General features: G+C 44.3%; 1 protein-coding gene across 2 annotated transcripts in view; it reads left to right on the top strand.

The window, feature by feature from the left end:
- LOC139564223 (myotubularin-related protein 11-like) overlaps positions 1–17,584 on the top strand; it is a 33,478-nt gene that overhangs the window by 7,532 nt on the left and 8,362 nt on the right. For both annotated transcript variants that reach the window (XM_071383559.1, XM_071383560.1), the window contains 7 exons: positions 4,741–4,877; positions 5,118–5,187; positions 5,419–5,558; positions 14,671–14,755; positions 16,576–16,723; positions 16,951–17,038; positions 17,456–17,544. In XM_071383559.1, coding sequence (XP_071239660.1) covers positions 4,741–4,877; positions 5,118–5,187; positions 5,419–5,558; positions 14,671–14,755; positions 16,576–16,723; positions 16,951–17,038; positions 17,456–17,544 — 757 coding nt within the window. The remainder of the gene's footprint in view (positions 1–4,740; positions 4,878–5,117; positions 5,188–5,418; positions 5,559–14,670; positions 14,756–16,575; positions 16,724–16,950; positions 17,039–17,455; positions 17,545–17,584) is intronic.

Raw genomic sequence — 17,584 nt, 5'->3', positions numbered from 1 at the left:
TGTATACTATATAACCCTGCGTGCCATTCATCACATTCTCAGATAACACTCAGACACAGGACAGGGGAAACCAGAACGGGCTCCAGGGGGTGAATGGGTCAGGGCAGCGCAAACAGCTATGGGTGGATAGATAGATAGATTGTGTACCTTTTTGAATGTGAGGGGCCTACTATAGATCCACAGACAAAGCCAAGAGGACAGGACCCTCCTCGGAGCATAACCACAATCCCCTGATCCATGCGCTTATGTTACACTGGATTTGGGTTGGTGTCAAGCTTTGGACTGTCACTGCTGGCCTTGCTGAGTGACAAGAGAAGAGCAGGTCAATATCTCTGAAGAATATACAATTGTATGCTTTATGAGCTCAATTTGGATAGCGCACTAACTACCTAAAGAAGTAGCGAAGAGCTCTGTGCATTCTGTGTGTGTATGCATGTGTATACATGTTTTCCTACATTATCACGACCACAATGTCACCAGAACGTCCTGACAAGGTAGGAAAACAAGAAACATTTAGAAAAGTCAGGACTTTTTTCATGTCCTGAATTTTGTTAAAATGCTATTTTAGGCTTAAGTGTTAGGTTTGGGGTTGAAGTTAGGGTTATATTTAGGTTAGGGAAAATAGGATTTTGAATGGGAATACATTTCTTTTCCCCAAAACGTCCTGTAAATTCAGGAAAACAAAGCTGTGTGTTGTTTCATCAGACGTCTCATGACACTGCTCCGGTACAACCGTTTGTCTTATTCTCTCCCATCGGTTAGCAGAGGGCCAGAAACGTCTCCCCTGCACACACACAGGAACAAAATGGAGAACAAATGTGGTTGGACACAAATGAAATTGAAAATGGAGCATTTGGTTCATATCACATTCAGCTGTGTTCTCTCTGGCCCGATTTCTCAGGTTGTTCAATCCACTGGCAGAACACCAATGGACAAAGAGAAAGATAGCCACAGTGGGGATTTTCAGGTGTTTATGTGTGTTTGCATGTAAGTGTCTGTGCATGTGTTTGTCTGAGTGCATATGTGAGTCTGTGTGTACATGCGTTTTTGTGTGCGAGAGAGGGTTAGAAAGAGAGAGAGACAAAGGCACTTGAGTGTTGTGTGTGTGGTGGGGATGGGGCCTGCACGCTGTGGGACGAAAGTAAAACTGTTTAAACTGTTAAATTACCAGTGTCGTCTCATAAACAGCTTCACTGTATACAGAGTATTGAGTGACTCAATCCTCAGCTTCCCATGATGTGGGAATGTAAACTACCTGCAGACTCTCCAGTCCAGAACTCAAACCAGAAACAGACACTTCCTATCCCCTCTCTCACATCTGTGAGCCACAATGCCTGAGAAGTGTCTTCAGCACTGTTGCACCCGGGGAGCCATTAAAAGGAGCACGCAAATCCCACTGAGCCTGATTGGCCACAGAGTAACATGCAATCCTAGAAACAAGGGCCCATTTGTGTTTAAAACCTAAATTGTCCATAGGGCGCCTGGTTCAAGACTTTTATTCGTAGCTATATGTCCGGGACTTTAGAAAGGGAATACTTGTGCTGAGGGTTTGTGACTTTGATCCGGCATCGTGAGACCGAAGTCGGCGTAAACATAGCCTAATCACAGTGCCTTGCTTGATTCCAGTCCTCAGCTCACACACCCCACCTCTTGTGGCTTCGCTGAGGGACCCTTTGAAGATTTTTTTGTAGCTTTTGCCAGGCTTTGGTGTTAATCTTGCGCAATGGGCGAAGTATTGGAGTGTTAGCTGTGATGACCGTGATTACAACCACACTTCCCTTTCTTATAGGATAATCAAGCATTTGATGTGTTAAATTAAGATTTCTTGTTATTCTCTTTTTATGCAATTCGGTATCCCTGAAAATCTTCTCTTAACCGAGGTTGAGGTCTAATCTGAGGAGGTTGAGCTGTACCAAAAATGGCATGTTTTGTGCAGTTATGTTTTTGACTTATTGCTTTTTTGTTTTCCTGAAACGTTATTTTGAAGGAATTCAGTTGTTCCTTAAAATTAGTTTTGAAGGAATTCAGCCCTGTTAACAACCCACCAAATCCTTTTTATTGTTCTTAAAAACAATTAAAACATTCTCTCCACCATGATGGTGTCTGGCCCAACACTTCCCTTGCAAGAGACAAAAAGGCAATTTTCCCCCTCTACTCTCTCCTGGACTCTGTTGCCATGGAAACCCAAGTCTAGCTGGCAAAGGCTTTGTTTTGCTGAGAGGGAGCATTACAAATGTGCTGTCTCACTGCTGTGTGAAAGAAGGTGTGTCTGTGTGCTCAGTGTGTTTAGATGTGAGAGAGCTGTATGGGTGAATGGGCTTGTTTTTGGAAGCTTTGTTCTAGAGTTCTGGAATCACATTTTTATTTTCAAGCATAAACTAAATATTACAAACAGATTTCAAAATATGTTGCATAAATTCATCATTCCCAACAAAGCATTTAAACACATGTATGGCGTAATAACATGGTAATAGACTAATATTGATAGCTGTAGAGCCCAAGCTGTATCAATCTGGAAAATATATTGGCCCTGTATCCCATGGTACTAGACAAGAGCAGGTTAAGTTGCAAGTTTTATTGACATTAAAAAAAGTCTCTGTAAATATGCACCAATGCATCCCTGCCCAGAAGGGAAGTCATCCATTTGGATTGGAAAATGCATCTGACGTGAAATGAGGATTCATAAGTACAGTATATTGATGAGATAAAGTTGGAGACTGAGATGGAATAGTATATGACTGGCGTTGATACAAGCGGCTTCATTTTGAGGCCAAAACACCACAGTGAGAAAAGGCAGGGGTCTGTTCATTAATCTAAATAGGAAAATGAGTTCATTGACACAGACATGCCTCTGTTATCATGCTGCTTTTTGTATTTGCGACAATGTTTGCACTGATATCAACAATTGCGATGACGGAATGATTCCTCACTTGCTTTAAATATGTTTGTGTAGCACTAGTATTTGGACATCTTTCACTGCCATGGTATTATCGCCACCCCTCCCTTCTAGTAGCTCTTCAACTTTGTCTTGAGTTCAGTGACTGATTTCCTCACCGCCCCAAAATCACAGCAAATCTTCAGAGACAGGGTTACAATGTTCCTTGTACATCTGAAGGAAATAGATTTGATATTTTGTGAGAGCTGTTCCAGCTCAGCTTCTCTCATCCAGAGCTTACCCACCTCCTGCTCCAGTCGCTTCAGGAGCAGTTCAACCCGACTCACTTCAGCCTTCTCCTGGGCTCTGATTGACTCCTTCACCTCAGAGCACCTTCTCTCAATGGAGTGGATCGGCTCAGTAAACGTCCTCTCACTGTCCTCCGCTGCTGCCTGTGCAGAGCTCTCGAGTGACGCCATGACTTCTCTGAGCTGTTCTATCTCCCATGTCTTCTCTTTTCTCTTCAGTTGGAATGTTTCCACCGTATTTTCACCGGAATCTCTTTCACACTCCTTTCTGCTTCAGCTGAGACTGTATCGTGCCCTTTATGTTCATCTACGCAGACAACAGAAACATTGCTGTTCTTCGCAGTACTCGTCCAGCAGTTTGTTATGACGAGAGCAGACCTTCTCCTGCAGTTTTGGCAAGGCTTTGACTAGCGTGTACATCTTAGATGCAGAATATTCATCGTGATGCTAGAGGGCAGTCCTACAGTAGCTGGCCGTACACACCAGACAGGAAATATCCGCTTTGCGGTTTCTTCCCGAGCAGACGTCACACTGCATATCTCCGGGTCTAGCATAAAAGGAAACTCTTTGGAATTCTCTGTTCAGTTTCTCCACCATATCAGCCAGGATGGTATTTCTGTTTAGAAAATGCCTTGGGATAAAGGTCAGTCTGCACTGGGGGCTGCTGTAGACCACCTTCTCATCATCCTGATCCCAGTAGCTCTCAATACAGTCCTTACAGTAGCTGTGTCCCCAGGAAGTTGTCACTGGATCTTTCAGTAGATCCAGACCTGATCGGACAGGAGAATTGGTCCTTCTCTACTGAGACATTAGCAGCTGGCATTTTGATACAGACTGATAGATACGTAGACAGCCTGAGCTAAAATATTTGTATGAAGGTAAAGAAATAGATACTAATTCAGAGAGTTGAATGTTGAGTGCCGTTTTAGAGAGAAAATTAGTGTCTGAGTACCTTTTTCTCAAACACTCTTTCAGTGATTTTGAGTTTATCACAAGCTGATGAATTGTGATTGCGGATCAAAGTACATGAGAGAGGTCTTATATGTAAGGGCTGTTATTTACAACATAGCTAAATGTTATGTACAGTAGAACTGTCATCACATTCGTTGCACACACCGTATTTTATTATGTTTATGTGAAATGTCAATGTGATCGGAAATATGAGGCGAATGCCAAGCTGGACCCGGATGCCAGGCAACTACATCTGACTCAACCATTCAGTGGCTGACATAGCTGAGAAAATAGCACCTCCCAGACCCTTGATAAACTCCATGCTGAAGTTTACTTTCATTCACATTTATGTTATACATAACACTCAACGTTACCATCTCCCTTCCCTCAAACACACAATCATTCTGGTATTTTGCACAATGTATCACTTTACCTTGGAATGCTCAGTCTTGACGATGAAACTCTCATGATGTTCTAAAATTGTTAACTTTTTATTTTATTTTTTTATATATATATATATCAAGCATATTTAAAACACTCTGTGAACAAAGTTGTTGTATTCTATTCAGTAAGCTCCAGCCTAAACCCCCTATCTGTGTTCCCCAGGAGAGTGTGTGCTGCAGAGGGCTGTGTTGGTGAGGAAGAAGCTAACTGCCAAGGAGGGGGGTGGATGGCTGTCTGGCACTCTCTTCTGTACCCACTTCAGAGTGGCCTTTGTGCCTCAGGACAGCCCCAAACCTGACGTGAGTACTGGACTAGCTCTGAGTATGGACTGTTGAAGGACAGCTCACCTGGTATCGTAGTAGGAAAGTAGTAATGATGCCCTATTATTGCTAGAAGAAGGCTTGTGGGCGTAATCATCATCATCACAATCAACAACATCATATAGAACGTTTTCAGACCATCCATTCATTGGTGTAAAAAAATCCTGATCAGACAAACTGACCTATATTTGAACCATCCCTCTAACCCTCCGTATGTAGGACAACGCAGACCCTGTGCTCCTGGGGGATCATGATGTGGCCCTGGCCTCCATTGAGAAGGTTGTAGCAGGTAAGGCTTCTTCTACAACTCTACCAGGCTGTAGTGGTCCCAAAGTCCTTTGTGCTATGAGAGCCACCAGATATACTTGTAAAAAAATATGATGAAATAATAAACAATCGTAATATCCTAAACCCAATTCAAGTCTGGGCTTGACACAGGAAGCTTTAGCTGTGAACCATCAGTGGTGTACTGTGTTCTGTGTACCTGGCTTTGACTGTAAGATGGTTGTGTAATTTCCAGTGGGCCCATCCCGGACCAAGCTGGTGACGGCTAGCTCCTCTCTGAAGTTCACTCCTGAGGAGCTGGTGTTGTACTGCCGGGACCTGCGTGTTCTCTGCTTCCTCTTCGACCGCCTCACCCCCGACACACAGGCTGTGGAGGTAGTGCGTGTGTCTGCGTGTGCTTGTGTGTGTGTGCATGCCTGTGTGAGTGCTGGCGTGTATACAGTGCATTCAGAAAGTATTCAAAATGGAAATATCACATTTACATAAGTATTCAGACCCTTTACTCAGTACTTTGTTGAAGCACCTTTGGCAGCAATTACAGACTCGGGTCTTCTTGGGTATGACGCTACAAGCTTGGCACCTGTATTTGAGGAGTTTCTCCCATTCTTCTCTGCAGATCCTCTCAAGCTCTGTCAGGTTGGATGGGGAGCATCGCTGCACAGCTATTTTCAGGTCTCTCAAGAGATGTTTGATCGGGTTCAAGTCCGGGCTCTGGCTGGGCCACTCAAGGACATTCAGAGACTGTCCCGAAGCTATTCACGTGTTGTCTTGGCTGTGTGCTTAGGGTGGTTGTCCTGTTGGAAGGTGAACCTTCACCCCAGTCTGAAGTCCTGAGCGCTCTGCAGTAGGGCTGTGGAAGTCACGAAATTTTGTCATCCGGTGATTGTCAAGCAAATAACTGCCGGTTTTATGGTAATTTACTGTTAATTAACATAAACACATTAAGCAACTCCTGGCTTCCACACATAGCCTACAAGCCACTGGTACAGACTTTTGGAACATCTACATTTTATAAAGTCTAATAAATCCATGTAATATAGCCTACACCTTCGCAATAAATCCATGTATGTCCTTATGTTAGGTTCTGAAATGGCTATGCCATATGGCTGTGGGCTACGCTAGTTCATTTAGCAGACAAGATTTGCTTAGAATTCCGTGCCATTATTTTATATTCATTTATAGTATGAAGAATACAATTGAACAAAGCTGGAAAAAAATAGAAAGGATATTTTCTCCAAATGATTTGAGGGAGTGTGCACATGCGGCTATTCTGTGTTGAGTGGTTAACAAAGAAATTGGTACTCCTATATGCCTAATTTAGAGTTATTCATTTAACTTCAGTTGTTCTACAAATGTTGGGCTATATATTTAGAATTTTCTATTGTAAGGCTACCTGACTCAACTCTAATGATGATTTGAAAAAAGTTGCTTGAAAGACATGAGCACTGCTTGTGCAGCTCAGGCTGTACACACTTCATCAGTCTCTCATTCAATTTGACAAGCACTTGATAATGCCTCGAATTTCCCAGCGGCATCCCCTTTGTGTGGCCGTAATGCCCTCTAAAGAAATCCAGGCCTTTTGCAGCCAGTGGCCGTTGTGCTCTTGGGCTAAATATAATAATTAGAATCCCCTTCTCCCTGGGTGCTGCGAGCTCCGTAGCACCTTTCACTCATATTTCTCTCATCACACGATCGGATCTTCCTCACAGGCTACAAGTGAAGACAGACACATCGGGGACGCAACTGCGGGCGTCCTTATCCAATTCCGAGTTCCATATTGAAGATATTGGAAGAACTGTCCACATTTGCGTTTCGTCAGCCAACAAGATGAGTATGTCTAACGAACAGCTAAAGCATTAGCCTATGTCAATCTACTATCCCCCATAGTACAAAGGTTGACCTATTCTGTGAGAGAAATAAATATTCCAAACATAGTCTTGGACAGTTGTGGGATGCGATAGATCCCAAATTAATACAACCACTTGTCACGGTCGTCAAAGGGAGGAGACCAAGGCGCAGCGTGGGATGCATACATTCTTCTTTATTTCAAAGAACGAACACTAAACAAACTAACAAACGAACCGTGACGCTATACAAAAATGAGTGCTGACAGGCAACTACACGTAGACAACTACGCACAAATACAGGTGGGAAAAGGCAACCTAAGTATGGTTCTCAATCAGAGACAATGATAGACAGCTGCCTCTGATTGAGAACCACACCCGGCCAAACACACAGAAATACAAATCATAGAAAAAGGAACATAGAATGCCCATCCAAATCACACCCTGACCAAACCAAAATAGAGACATAAAAAGCTCTCTACGGTCAGGGCGTGACACCACTAGCATCAAAAAAAGCTTTTTTATGCAATGAGGCTGATGCAACAGATCAGAACGTTTAGCTTAAAATGTTGATAAACTATTATTTATAAGCGCAGAAATGTGAACATGGCAGTAGGCTATAAGCACAAATGTTCCATTAGTGGGAAAACACCATTATCAAAAGAGACCACAAATGTGATTATGCATGTAATGATTTTATTATAAATGTGCATTTTTATGGTGAAAATGATCTTCCCCAAACTTGAAACTCACGCGCTGCTTATGTATGCCAGTTAGGCTCTACACCCTTTGTAAAGAGGATTAATGTGCTTAATTTTAAGATTATATTTGGCACAAACCTTTTCAAAACATATAGGCCTATGGGCTAAGCTACATGAGGTGTGTGACTATGATTTGAAAAAGTTGGGGAAAAAGGCTTTGTTTCTTGCTGTCACCTGCTCCCTCTCCGGCCTCTAGGTCACCAGGCTGCTCATTATGGCGCACACCTGTCACCATCATTACGTGCACCTGTGTGTCATCAGACTCACATGAACTCAGGCTCCCCTGCTTCCACCGGCTCGTCAGGCTCTCATGCCTCAGCCGGATCACCAGTCTGTCAGGTTCCCGTGTCCCAGCCGGCGACAAGTTCCCGCGCATCAGCAGGGGTGACCGGTCCGCTCCTGATCCCCGGGATCGTCCCTTTGGTTGGCATCCTGCGGCTGGAGCCGAACGCGCCGGGGAGGTGTACCGTCACGTATGCTCTCTCTCCGGCGCTCTAGGTCGCCATGCTCTCGCGTCTCAGCCAGACTGACAGGTTTCCCGCACCTCAGTAGAGGTGACTGGTTCGCTCCTGATCCCCGGGATCGTCATTTAGGTCAGCGTCCTGCGGCTGGAGCCGCGCGTTAGGGAGGGGGTACCGTCATGTGCTCCCTCTCCGGCCTCTAGGTCATTAGGCTGCTCATTGTGGCGCACAGCTGCGTGTCGTCAGACTCACCTTGACTCACCTTGACGATCCGTTTTTGTGTTCCGGCGCCGAAAAGAGATGGCTGCCTCGCTTCGTGTTCCTTGGAAAATATGCAGTATTTTGTTTTTTTACGTGTTATTTCTTACATCGGTACCCCGGGTAATCTTAGGTTTCATTACATACAGTCGGGAGGAACTACTGAATATACGATTAACGTCAACTCATCATCGTTCCTACCAGGAATATGACTTTCCCGAAACGGATCCAGTGTTCTGCCTTCCACACAATACAATGGATCTGATCCCAGCCGGCGACCCTGTGCGACGCCGAAAAAGGGGAAAACGTGGCGGTCTCGTGGTCAGGCTTCGGAGACGGGCACATCGCGCTCCACTCCCTAGCATACTACTCGCCAATGTCCAGTCTCTTGACAATAAGGTTGATGAAATCCGAGCACGGGTAGCATTCCAGAGAGACATCAGGGATTGCAACGTGCTCTGCTTCACGGAAACATGGCTAACTCAAGGGACGCTAACGGAGTCGGTGCAGCCAGCTGGTTTCTTCATGCACCGCGCCGACAGAAACAAACATCTTTCCGGTAAGAAGAGGGGCGGGGGGGTATGCCTTATGATTAACGAGAAGTGGTGTGATCATCATAACAACACACAAGAACTCAAGTCGTTCTGTTCACCTGATCTAGAACTCCTCACAATCAAATGTCGACCGCATTATCTACCAAGGGAATTCTCGTCAATCATAATCACAGCCGTATACATTCCCCCCCAAGCAGACACATCGATGGCCCTGAACGAACTTTATCTGACTCTTTGTAAACTGGAAACCACACACCCTGAGGCTGCATTCATCGTAGCTGGGGATTTTAACAAGGCTAATCTAAAAACAAAACTCCCTAAATTCTATCAGCATATCGATTGTGCTACCAGGGCTGGAAAAACACTAGACCATTGTTATACTAATTTCCGCGACGCTTATAAGGCCCTCCCCCGCCCCCCTTTCGGAAAAGCTGACCACGACTCCATTTTGTTGATTCCAGCCTACAAACAAAAACTCAAACAACAAGCTCCCGCGCTCAGGTCTGTTCAACGCTGGTCCGACCAATCTGAATCCACGCTTCAAGACTGCTTCGATCACGCAGATTGGAATATGTTCCGCATCGCGTCCAACAACAATATTGACGAATATGCTGATTCGGTGAGCGAGTTCATTAGGAAGTGCATTGACGATGTCGTACCCACAGCAACGATAAAAACATTCCCAAACCAGAAACCGTGGATTGACGGCAGCATTCGCGTGAAACTGAAAGCGCGAACCACTGCTTTTAACCAGGGCAAGGTGACCGGAAGCATGACCGAATACAAACAGTGTAGCTATTCTCTCCGCAAGGCAATCAAACAGGCCAAGTCTCAGTACAGAGACAAAATCGAGTCGAAATTCAACAGCTCAGACACAAGAGGTATGTGGCAGGGTCTACAGTCAATCACGGATTACAAAAAGGAAATCCGCCCCGTCGAGGACCAGGATGTCTTGCTCCCAGACAGGCTAAACAACTTTTTTGCCCGCTTTGAGGACAATACAGTGCCACTGACACGGCCCCCTACCAAAACCTGCGGGCTCTCCTTCACTGCAGCCGAGGTGAGTAAAACATTTAAACGTGTTAACCCTCGCAAGGCTGCAGGCCCAGACGGCATTCCCAGCCGCGTCCTCAGAGCATGCGCAGACCAGCTGGCTGGTGTGTTTACGGACATATTCAATCAATCCTTATCCCAGTCTGCTGTTCCCACATGCTTCAAGAGGGCCACCATTGTTCCTGTTCCCAAGAAAGCTAAGGTAACTGAGCTAAACGACTACCGCCCCGTAGCACTCACTTCCGTCATCATGAAGTGCTTTGAGAGACTAGTCAAGGACCATATCACCTCCACCCTACCGGACACCCTAGACCCACTCCAATTTGCTTACCGACCCAATAGGTCCACAGACGACGCAATCGCAACCACACTGCACACTGCCCTAACCCATCTGGACAAGAGGAATACCCATGTGAGAATGCTGTTCATCGATTACAGCTCAGCATTTAACACCATAGTACCCTCCAAACTCGTTATCAAGCTCGAGACCCTGGGTCTCGACCCCGCCCTGTGCAACTGGGTCCTGGACTTCCTGACGGGCCGCCCCCAGGTGGTGAGGGTAGGTAACAACATCTCCACCCCGCTGATCCTCAACACTGGGGCCCCACAAGGGTGCGTTCTGAGCCCTCTCCTGTACTCCCTGTTCACCCACGACTGCGTGGCCATGCACGCCTCCAACTCAATCATCAAGTTTGCGGATGACACTACAGTGGTAGGCTTGATCACCAACAACGACGAGACGGCCTACAGGGAGGAGGTGAGGGCCCTCGGAGTGTGGTGTCAGGAAAATAACCTCATACTCAACGTCAACAAAACAAAGGAGATGATTGTGGACTTCAGGAAACAGCAGAGGGAGCACCCCCCTATCCACATCGACGGGTCAGTAGTGGAGAAGGTGGAAAGTTTTAAGTTCCTCGGTGTACACATCACGGACAAACTGAACTGGTCCACCCACACAGACAGCGTTGTGAAGAAGGCGCAGCAGCGCCTCTTCAACCTCAGGAGGCTGAAGAAATTCGGCTTGTCACCAAAAGCACTCACAAACTTCTACAGATGCACAATCGAGAGCATCCTGTCGGGCTGTATCACCGCCTGGTACGGCAACTGCTCCGCCCACAACCGTAAGGCTCTCCAGAGGGTAGTGAGGTCTGCAGAACGCATCACCAGGGGCAAACTACCTGCCCTCCAGGACACCTACACCACCCGATGTCACAGGAAGGCCATAAAGATCATCAAGGACAACAACCACCCAAGCCACTGCCTGTTCACCCCGCTATCATCCAGAAGGCGAGGTCAGTACAGGTGCATCAAAGCAGGGACCGAGAGACTGAAAAACAGCTTCTATCTCAAGGCCATCAGACTGTTAAACAGCCACCACTAACATTTAGCGGCCGCTGCCAACATACTGACTCAACTCCAGCCACTTTAAAAATGGGAATTGATGGAAATTATGTAAAAATGTACCACTAGCCACTTTAAGCAATGCCACTTAATACAATGTTTACATACCCTACATTACCCATCTCATATGTATATATACTGTACTCTATATCATCTACTGCATCTTGCCATCTTTATGCAATACATGTACCACTAGCCACTTTAAACTATGCCACTTTATGTTTACATACCCTACAGTACTCATCTCATATGTATATACCGTACTCTATACCATCTACTGCATCTGCCATGCCGTTCTGTACCACCACTCATCCATATATCTTTATGTACATATTCTTTATCCCTTTACACTTGTGTGTGTGTGTAAGGTAGTAGTGTGGAATTGTTAGGTTAGATTACTGTTGGTTATTACTGCATTGTCGGAACTAGAAGCACAAGCATTTCGCTACACTCGCATTAACATCTGCTAACCATGTGTATGTGACTAATAAAATTTGATTTGATTTGATTTGATTTGATTTGACTCCATCACTTTCCTGATTACCTTCCCTTTGGTTCCATCCCCAGGCGTCTTTGTTTCTGTTTCAGTTTCATGTCTGTGCATTGTTCGTGTTTTGGAGTATGTTATGTTTATTTATTAAAACACTCATTCCCTGAACTTGCTTCCCGACTCTCAGTGCACACGTTACACTTGCCTTAAGCTGGGCATCATTCACAAGTGATAATATATAATTCACAAGTGATATTATTGGCTAATATTGTCACCCATCAGACTATTCTTGATTTTAATCTTGTCTTTACATATATGTGTGAAATTTGTTTTGATTTAGAATGGACCATTATCCTGCACCTGTCTCAAAACAGTGTCAGGGGAAAAAATAAATGTAATCTATGCATTTAAATAGTGAAGGGAGCAGCTTTTCCCACAGTTAATTTTCATGCCAGTTAGGTAGGCTATACTCCTGTTGTAAAGAGAAGCAATGTGCTTCATATTAGGAAAGTTGAGAAATAAATATAGTAGGCCTAGCCTATAGAAAGCTGATGGGATCCTCCTCTTTTTAATAGAGGCCATCACCCTGTTTTCTCATGCAATTGCATAAACATAAGCTCATGGGCGCTCATGAAGTGTTTGATTAGATTTTCGATTACATTTACATTGATGTCAAAGTAGTTAGAGGGACAATCGAGTGCTGAGTACCAGGCAGTTAGCAAGTTTGGGAGCATCAGAGCTTGGAGAAACACAATTCCCGTGACTAAACGGTGGCAGTAATATGTGTGGCAGTAATATGGTCACCTTAACACCCCAATCTGGAGCAGGTTTTCATCAAGGATATCTCTCTATACTTTGCTCCATTCACCTTTCCCTCAATCCTGACAAGTCTCCCAGTCCCTGCCGCTGAAAAACATCTCCACAGCATGATGCTGCCACCACCATGCTTCACCGTAGGGATGGTGCCAGGTTTCATCCAGATGTGACGCTTGGCATTTAGACCAAAGAGTTTTATCTTAGTTTAATCAGAGCAGAGAATCTTCTGTCTTATGGTCTGAGAGTCTTTAGGTGCCTTTTGGCAAACTCCAAGGGGCTGTCATGTGCCTTTTACTGAGGAGTGGCTTCCGTCTGGCCACTCTACCATAAAGGCCTGATTGGTTGAGTGCTGCAGAGATGGTTTTCCTTCTGGAAGGTTCTCTCATCTCCACAGAGGAACTCTGGAGCTCTGTCAGAGTGATCATCGGCTTCTTGGTCACATCCCTCACCAAGGCCCTTCTCTCCCGATTGCTCAGTTTGGCCGGGCGGCCAGCTCTATTTATTTTTTATTTTTTTATTTTACCGTTATTTTACCAGGTAAGTTGACTGAGAACACGTTCTCATTTGCAGCAACGACCTGGGGAATAGTTACAGGGGAGAGGAGGGGGATGAATGAGCCATTTGTAAACTGGGGATTATTAGGTGACCGTGATGGTTGAGGGCCAGATTGGGAATTTAGCCAGGACACCGGGGTTAACACCCCTACTCTTACGATAAGTGCCATGGGATCTTTAATGACCTCAGAGAGTCAGGACACCCGTTTAACGTCCCATCCGAAAGACGGCACCCTACACAGAGCAGTGTCCCCAATCACTGCCCTGGGGCATTGGGATCTTTGTTTAGACCAGAGGAAAGAGTGCCTCCTATTGGCCCTCCAACACCACTTCCAGCAGCACCTGGTCTCCCATCCAGGGACTGACCAGGACCAACCCTGCTTAGCTTCAGAAGCAAGCCAGCAGTGGTATGCAGGGTGGTATGCTGCTGGCCAATGACTCTATGAAGAGTCTTGGTGGTTCCAAACTTTTTCCATTTAAGAATGATGGAGGCCACTGTGTTCTTGGGGACCTTCAATGCTGCAGAAATATTTTGGTACCCTTCCCCAGATCTGTGCCTCGACACAATCCTGTCTCAGAGCTCCTCGGGCAACTCCTTCGACCTCATGGCTTGGTTTTTTCTCTGACATGCACTGTCAACTGTGGGACCTTATATAGACAAGTGTGTGCCTTTCCAAATCATGTCCAATCAATTGAATTTACCACAGGTGGATTCCAATGAAGTGGTAGAAACATCTCGAGGATGATCAATAGAAACCTGATGCACCTGAGCTCAACTTCGAGTCTCATAGCAAAGGGTCTGAATACTTATGTAAATACGTTTTTATTTAGTTGTTTATATATACATTTGCCTTTTATTATGGGGTAGTGTGTGTAGATTGATGAGGAAAACATTTAATTTAATCAATTTTAAAATAAACCTGTAACGTAACAAAATGTGGAAAAGTCAAGGGGTCTGAATACTTTCCAAATTCACTGTATTCTGTCAGCAAGTGTGTGTATATTTTAGTATACTGAGTCCTTGTGATTAATTACAAAATTACATTCAAAGCATATTTAGCACCTATATAATAATTACCATGTAGCATGCCCAGCGTCTCCTTATTCGAAGGTTTACTTCAGACGGTTGTGATTTGAGTTTCAAATGGCTATTATGCAGCATGTACCCTGTGAGTAGAGAAACGGATGTGTCTTGTAGGTCATTGTGATCATGCATACAGGGTTTCCCTCCATGTTCAAAGCTGATGCACTTTGTCATGCTGATCAGCAGACTGAGTCTTGTTCCTCCTCCTCAGATAACGTACACCATTGCCAAGACCTACCAGCCTCTGAAGCCAGGGACTGTCCTCTCCTTCCAGAATGCAGCTCTGGGGAGTGTTGGTGAGTCACACGCACGCTGGAATACTTTATTAAAATAGTCACATTGACGAGAGTACATTCTGAGTACAAAGAACTAAAGTATTTTAAAGGTCATACGAATACTTGGAATCGTTTCATTATGAGTCATTCATACATCCACACACAAACAAATACACACACACACACACACACACACATCTGTTTTTGTCTTAAGGGTTATGAGGCTGGAAATCATTGCTATTGCATGCAGGCGCTTGATAAGATCTCAAGCTTACAGGTATTCTCTTTGGCTCTCAAAGACCCCCCCCCCCCCCAAAATAAAGAACATACTGTTTTTAATACAGTGCACTGAAGCTCTTCACATATTGAAAGCATTAGAGGGGTTTGTTAGACAGACAAGTTAGAAACTGTATTACTGTATTTTTTTGGTATTAAATGGTATAAAGGTTGGACCTTTATGTCATAAAATATATATATTTTTAAATATATATATATACACTACCGTTCAAAAGTTTGGGGTCACTTAGAAATGTCCTTGCTTTTGAAAGAAAAGCTAATTTTTTGTCCATTTAAAATAACATCAAATTGATCAGAAATACAGTGTAGACATTGTTCATGTTGTAAATGACTATGGTACCTGGAAACGGCAGATTTTTTTATGGAATATCTACCATAGATGTACAGAGGCCCATTATCAGCAACCATCACTCTTGTGTTCCAATGGCATGTTATGTTAGCTAATCCAAGTTCATCACTTTAAAAGGCTAATTGATCATTAGAAAACCCTTTTGCAATTATGTTAGCACAGCTGAAAACTATTAAAGAAGCAATAAAACTGGCCTTCTTTAGACTAGTTGAGTATCTGGAGCATCAGCATTTGTGGGTTCGATTACAGGCTCAAAATGGCCAGAAACAAAGACATTTCTTCTGAAACTTGTCAGTTTATTCTAGTTCTGAGAAATGAATGATATTCCATGCGAGAAATTGCCAAGAAACTGAAGATCTCGTACAACGCTGTGTACTACTCCCTTCACAGAACAGCGCAAACTGGCTCTAACCATAATAGAAAGAGGAGTGGGAGACCCCGGTGCACAAGTGAGAAAGAGGACAAGTACATTAGAGTGTCTAGTTTGAGAAACAGACGCCTCACAAGTCCTCAACTGGCAGCTCCATTAAATAGTACCCGCAAATCACCAGTCTCAACGTCAACAGTGAAGAGGAGACTCCGGGATGCTGGCCTTCTAGGGCCGAGTTGCAAAGAAAAAGCCATATCTCAGACTAGCCAATAAAAAGAAAAGATTAAGATGAACAAAAGAACACAGACACTGGACAGAGGAACTCTGCCTAGAAGGCAAGCATCCCTGAGTCGCCTCTTCACTGTTAACGTTGAGACTGGTGTTTTGCGGGTAGTATTTAATGAAGCTGCCAGTACTGACAAAACAAGCAAGTATAGTGTAGAAAATATTGTACCATGTAAACCGCTGTGAAATATATTTTCCATAAGCAAAAATATAGTATTTTCAGCTGTTTGAAGCTGGTGTACAAAACCGAAAGTAAAAGACACAAAAACTAAACTTAAGATCGGACACCATAGAAATAGCATACATAAAACAGATATACCGTTTGTTAGACTTGCTTTTAATGAGAATGACAGATCTATAACACACATTTCCATGTGAATTTGGTCAGGTTGCCTAAAAAGTTACATAATGCAGCTTTAAGTGTGATATAACTTTTTAAATTAATGGTGATACACATCAAATCAGCATAACCAATGTTTCAGTGTGGCTTTTCTCAAGGAAAGCTAAATCTCTCCACCACCGCCTCTCTCTTCCCCCCAGAGATGAAGCAGTTCTTGAGCAACCGTAGGCGTGACTCCCACATGAACTGGTTTGATAGTTCTTCGGACTGGGAGCAGGAGCTGGAGAGGACCGGGGCCTGTGGCTGGAGGGTCAGCTCTGTCAATGACCGCTTTGAGATGTCCACCAGGTAGCCTATACACACACCATCTGAAACTTTCCTGGTGGTTAACCTGTTTGGAACTTCATTAGTGGAAAATATAAAATATATTATATAGTTTCCCACTCTGGTCCTGTTAGTGTTGGGTTGGAACAGAAGCCTGCGCACACTGTGCACCTGGTGTAAAGTCAGTGTCCTAACCCAAATGCCCATTAAACTTGCAATGGTTAATGTCATTTTATCCTATTTCATGTCAGTCTGCCCAAGTTCAACGTGGTCCCTCAGAAAGTTCTAGACACTGAGCTGAAGAAGACCTTTGCCCACTTCAACGAGGGACGCATTCCTGTAAGTAGAACTTTACCACTCACCAATATCAGTCATTCCTGTAAGTAGAACTTTACCACTCACCAATATCAGTCATTCCTGTAAGTAGAACTTTACCACTCACCAATATCAGTCATTCCTGTAAGTAGAACTTTACCACTCATCAATATCAGTCATTCCTGTAAGTAGAACTCTACCACTCACCAATATCAGTCATTCCTGTAAGTAGAACTTTACCACTCATCAATATCAGTCATTCCTGTAAGTAGAACTTTACCATTCATCATATGACCCCTCAATATCAGTCAGGTCAGAAAACTCAGTTAAAATCTCATGCCCTGGTCACTAAGAACTCATCCAGGGATTTCAGAACATATCCAAAAACCATTACTATTGAGACCACGTTGTGTCTAAATCTGTGTGACTGTTGTCGTCCAGCGCTGGTGTTGGCGACATCCTCGGGGCAGTGACCTGCTACGGATGGCCAGCTTCCAGAACAACATCTACCATGAGAAGGATGACATCAGGTGTGTGTGCATGTTTGTGTGTGTGTGTGTGAGAGAGAGA

The sequence above is a fragment of the Salvelinus alpinus genome, chromosome 35 (assembly GCF_045679555.1).
Source record: "Salvelinus alpinus chromosome 35, SLU_Salpinus.1, whole genome shotgun sequence".
NCBI lineage: Eukaryota > Metazoa > Chordata > Actinopteri > Salmoniformes > Salmonidae > Salvelinus > Salvelinus alpinus.
This window is presented reverse-complemented; position numbering and strand designations above follow the sequence as displayed.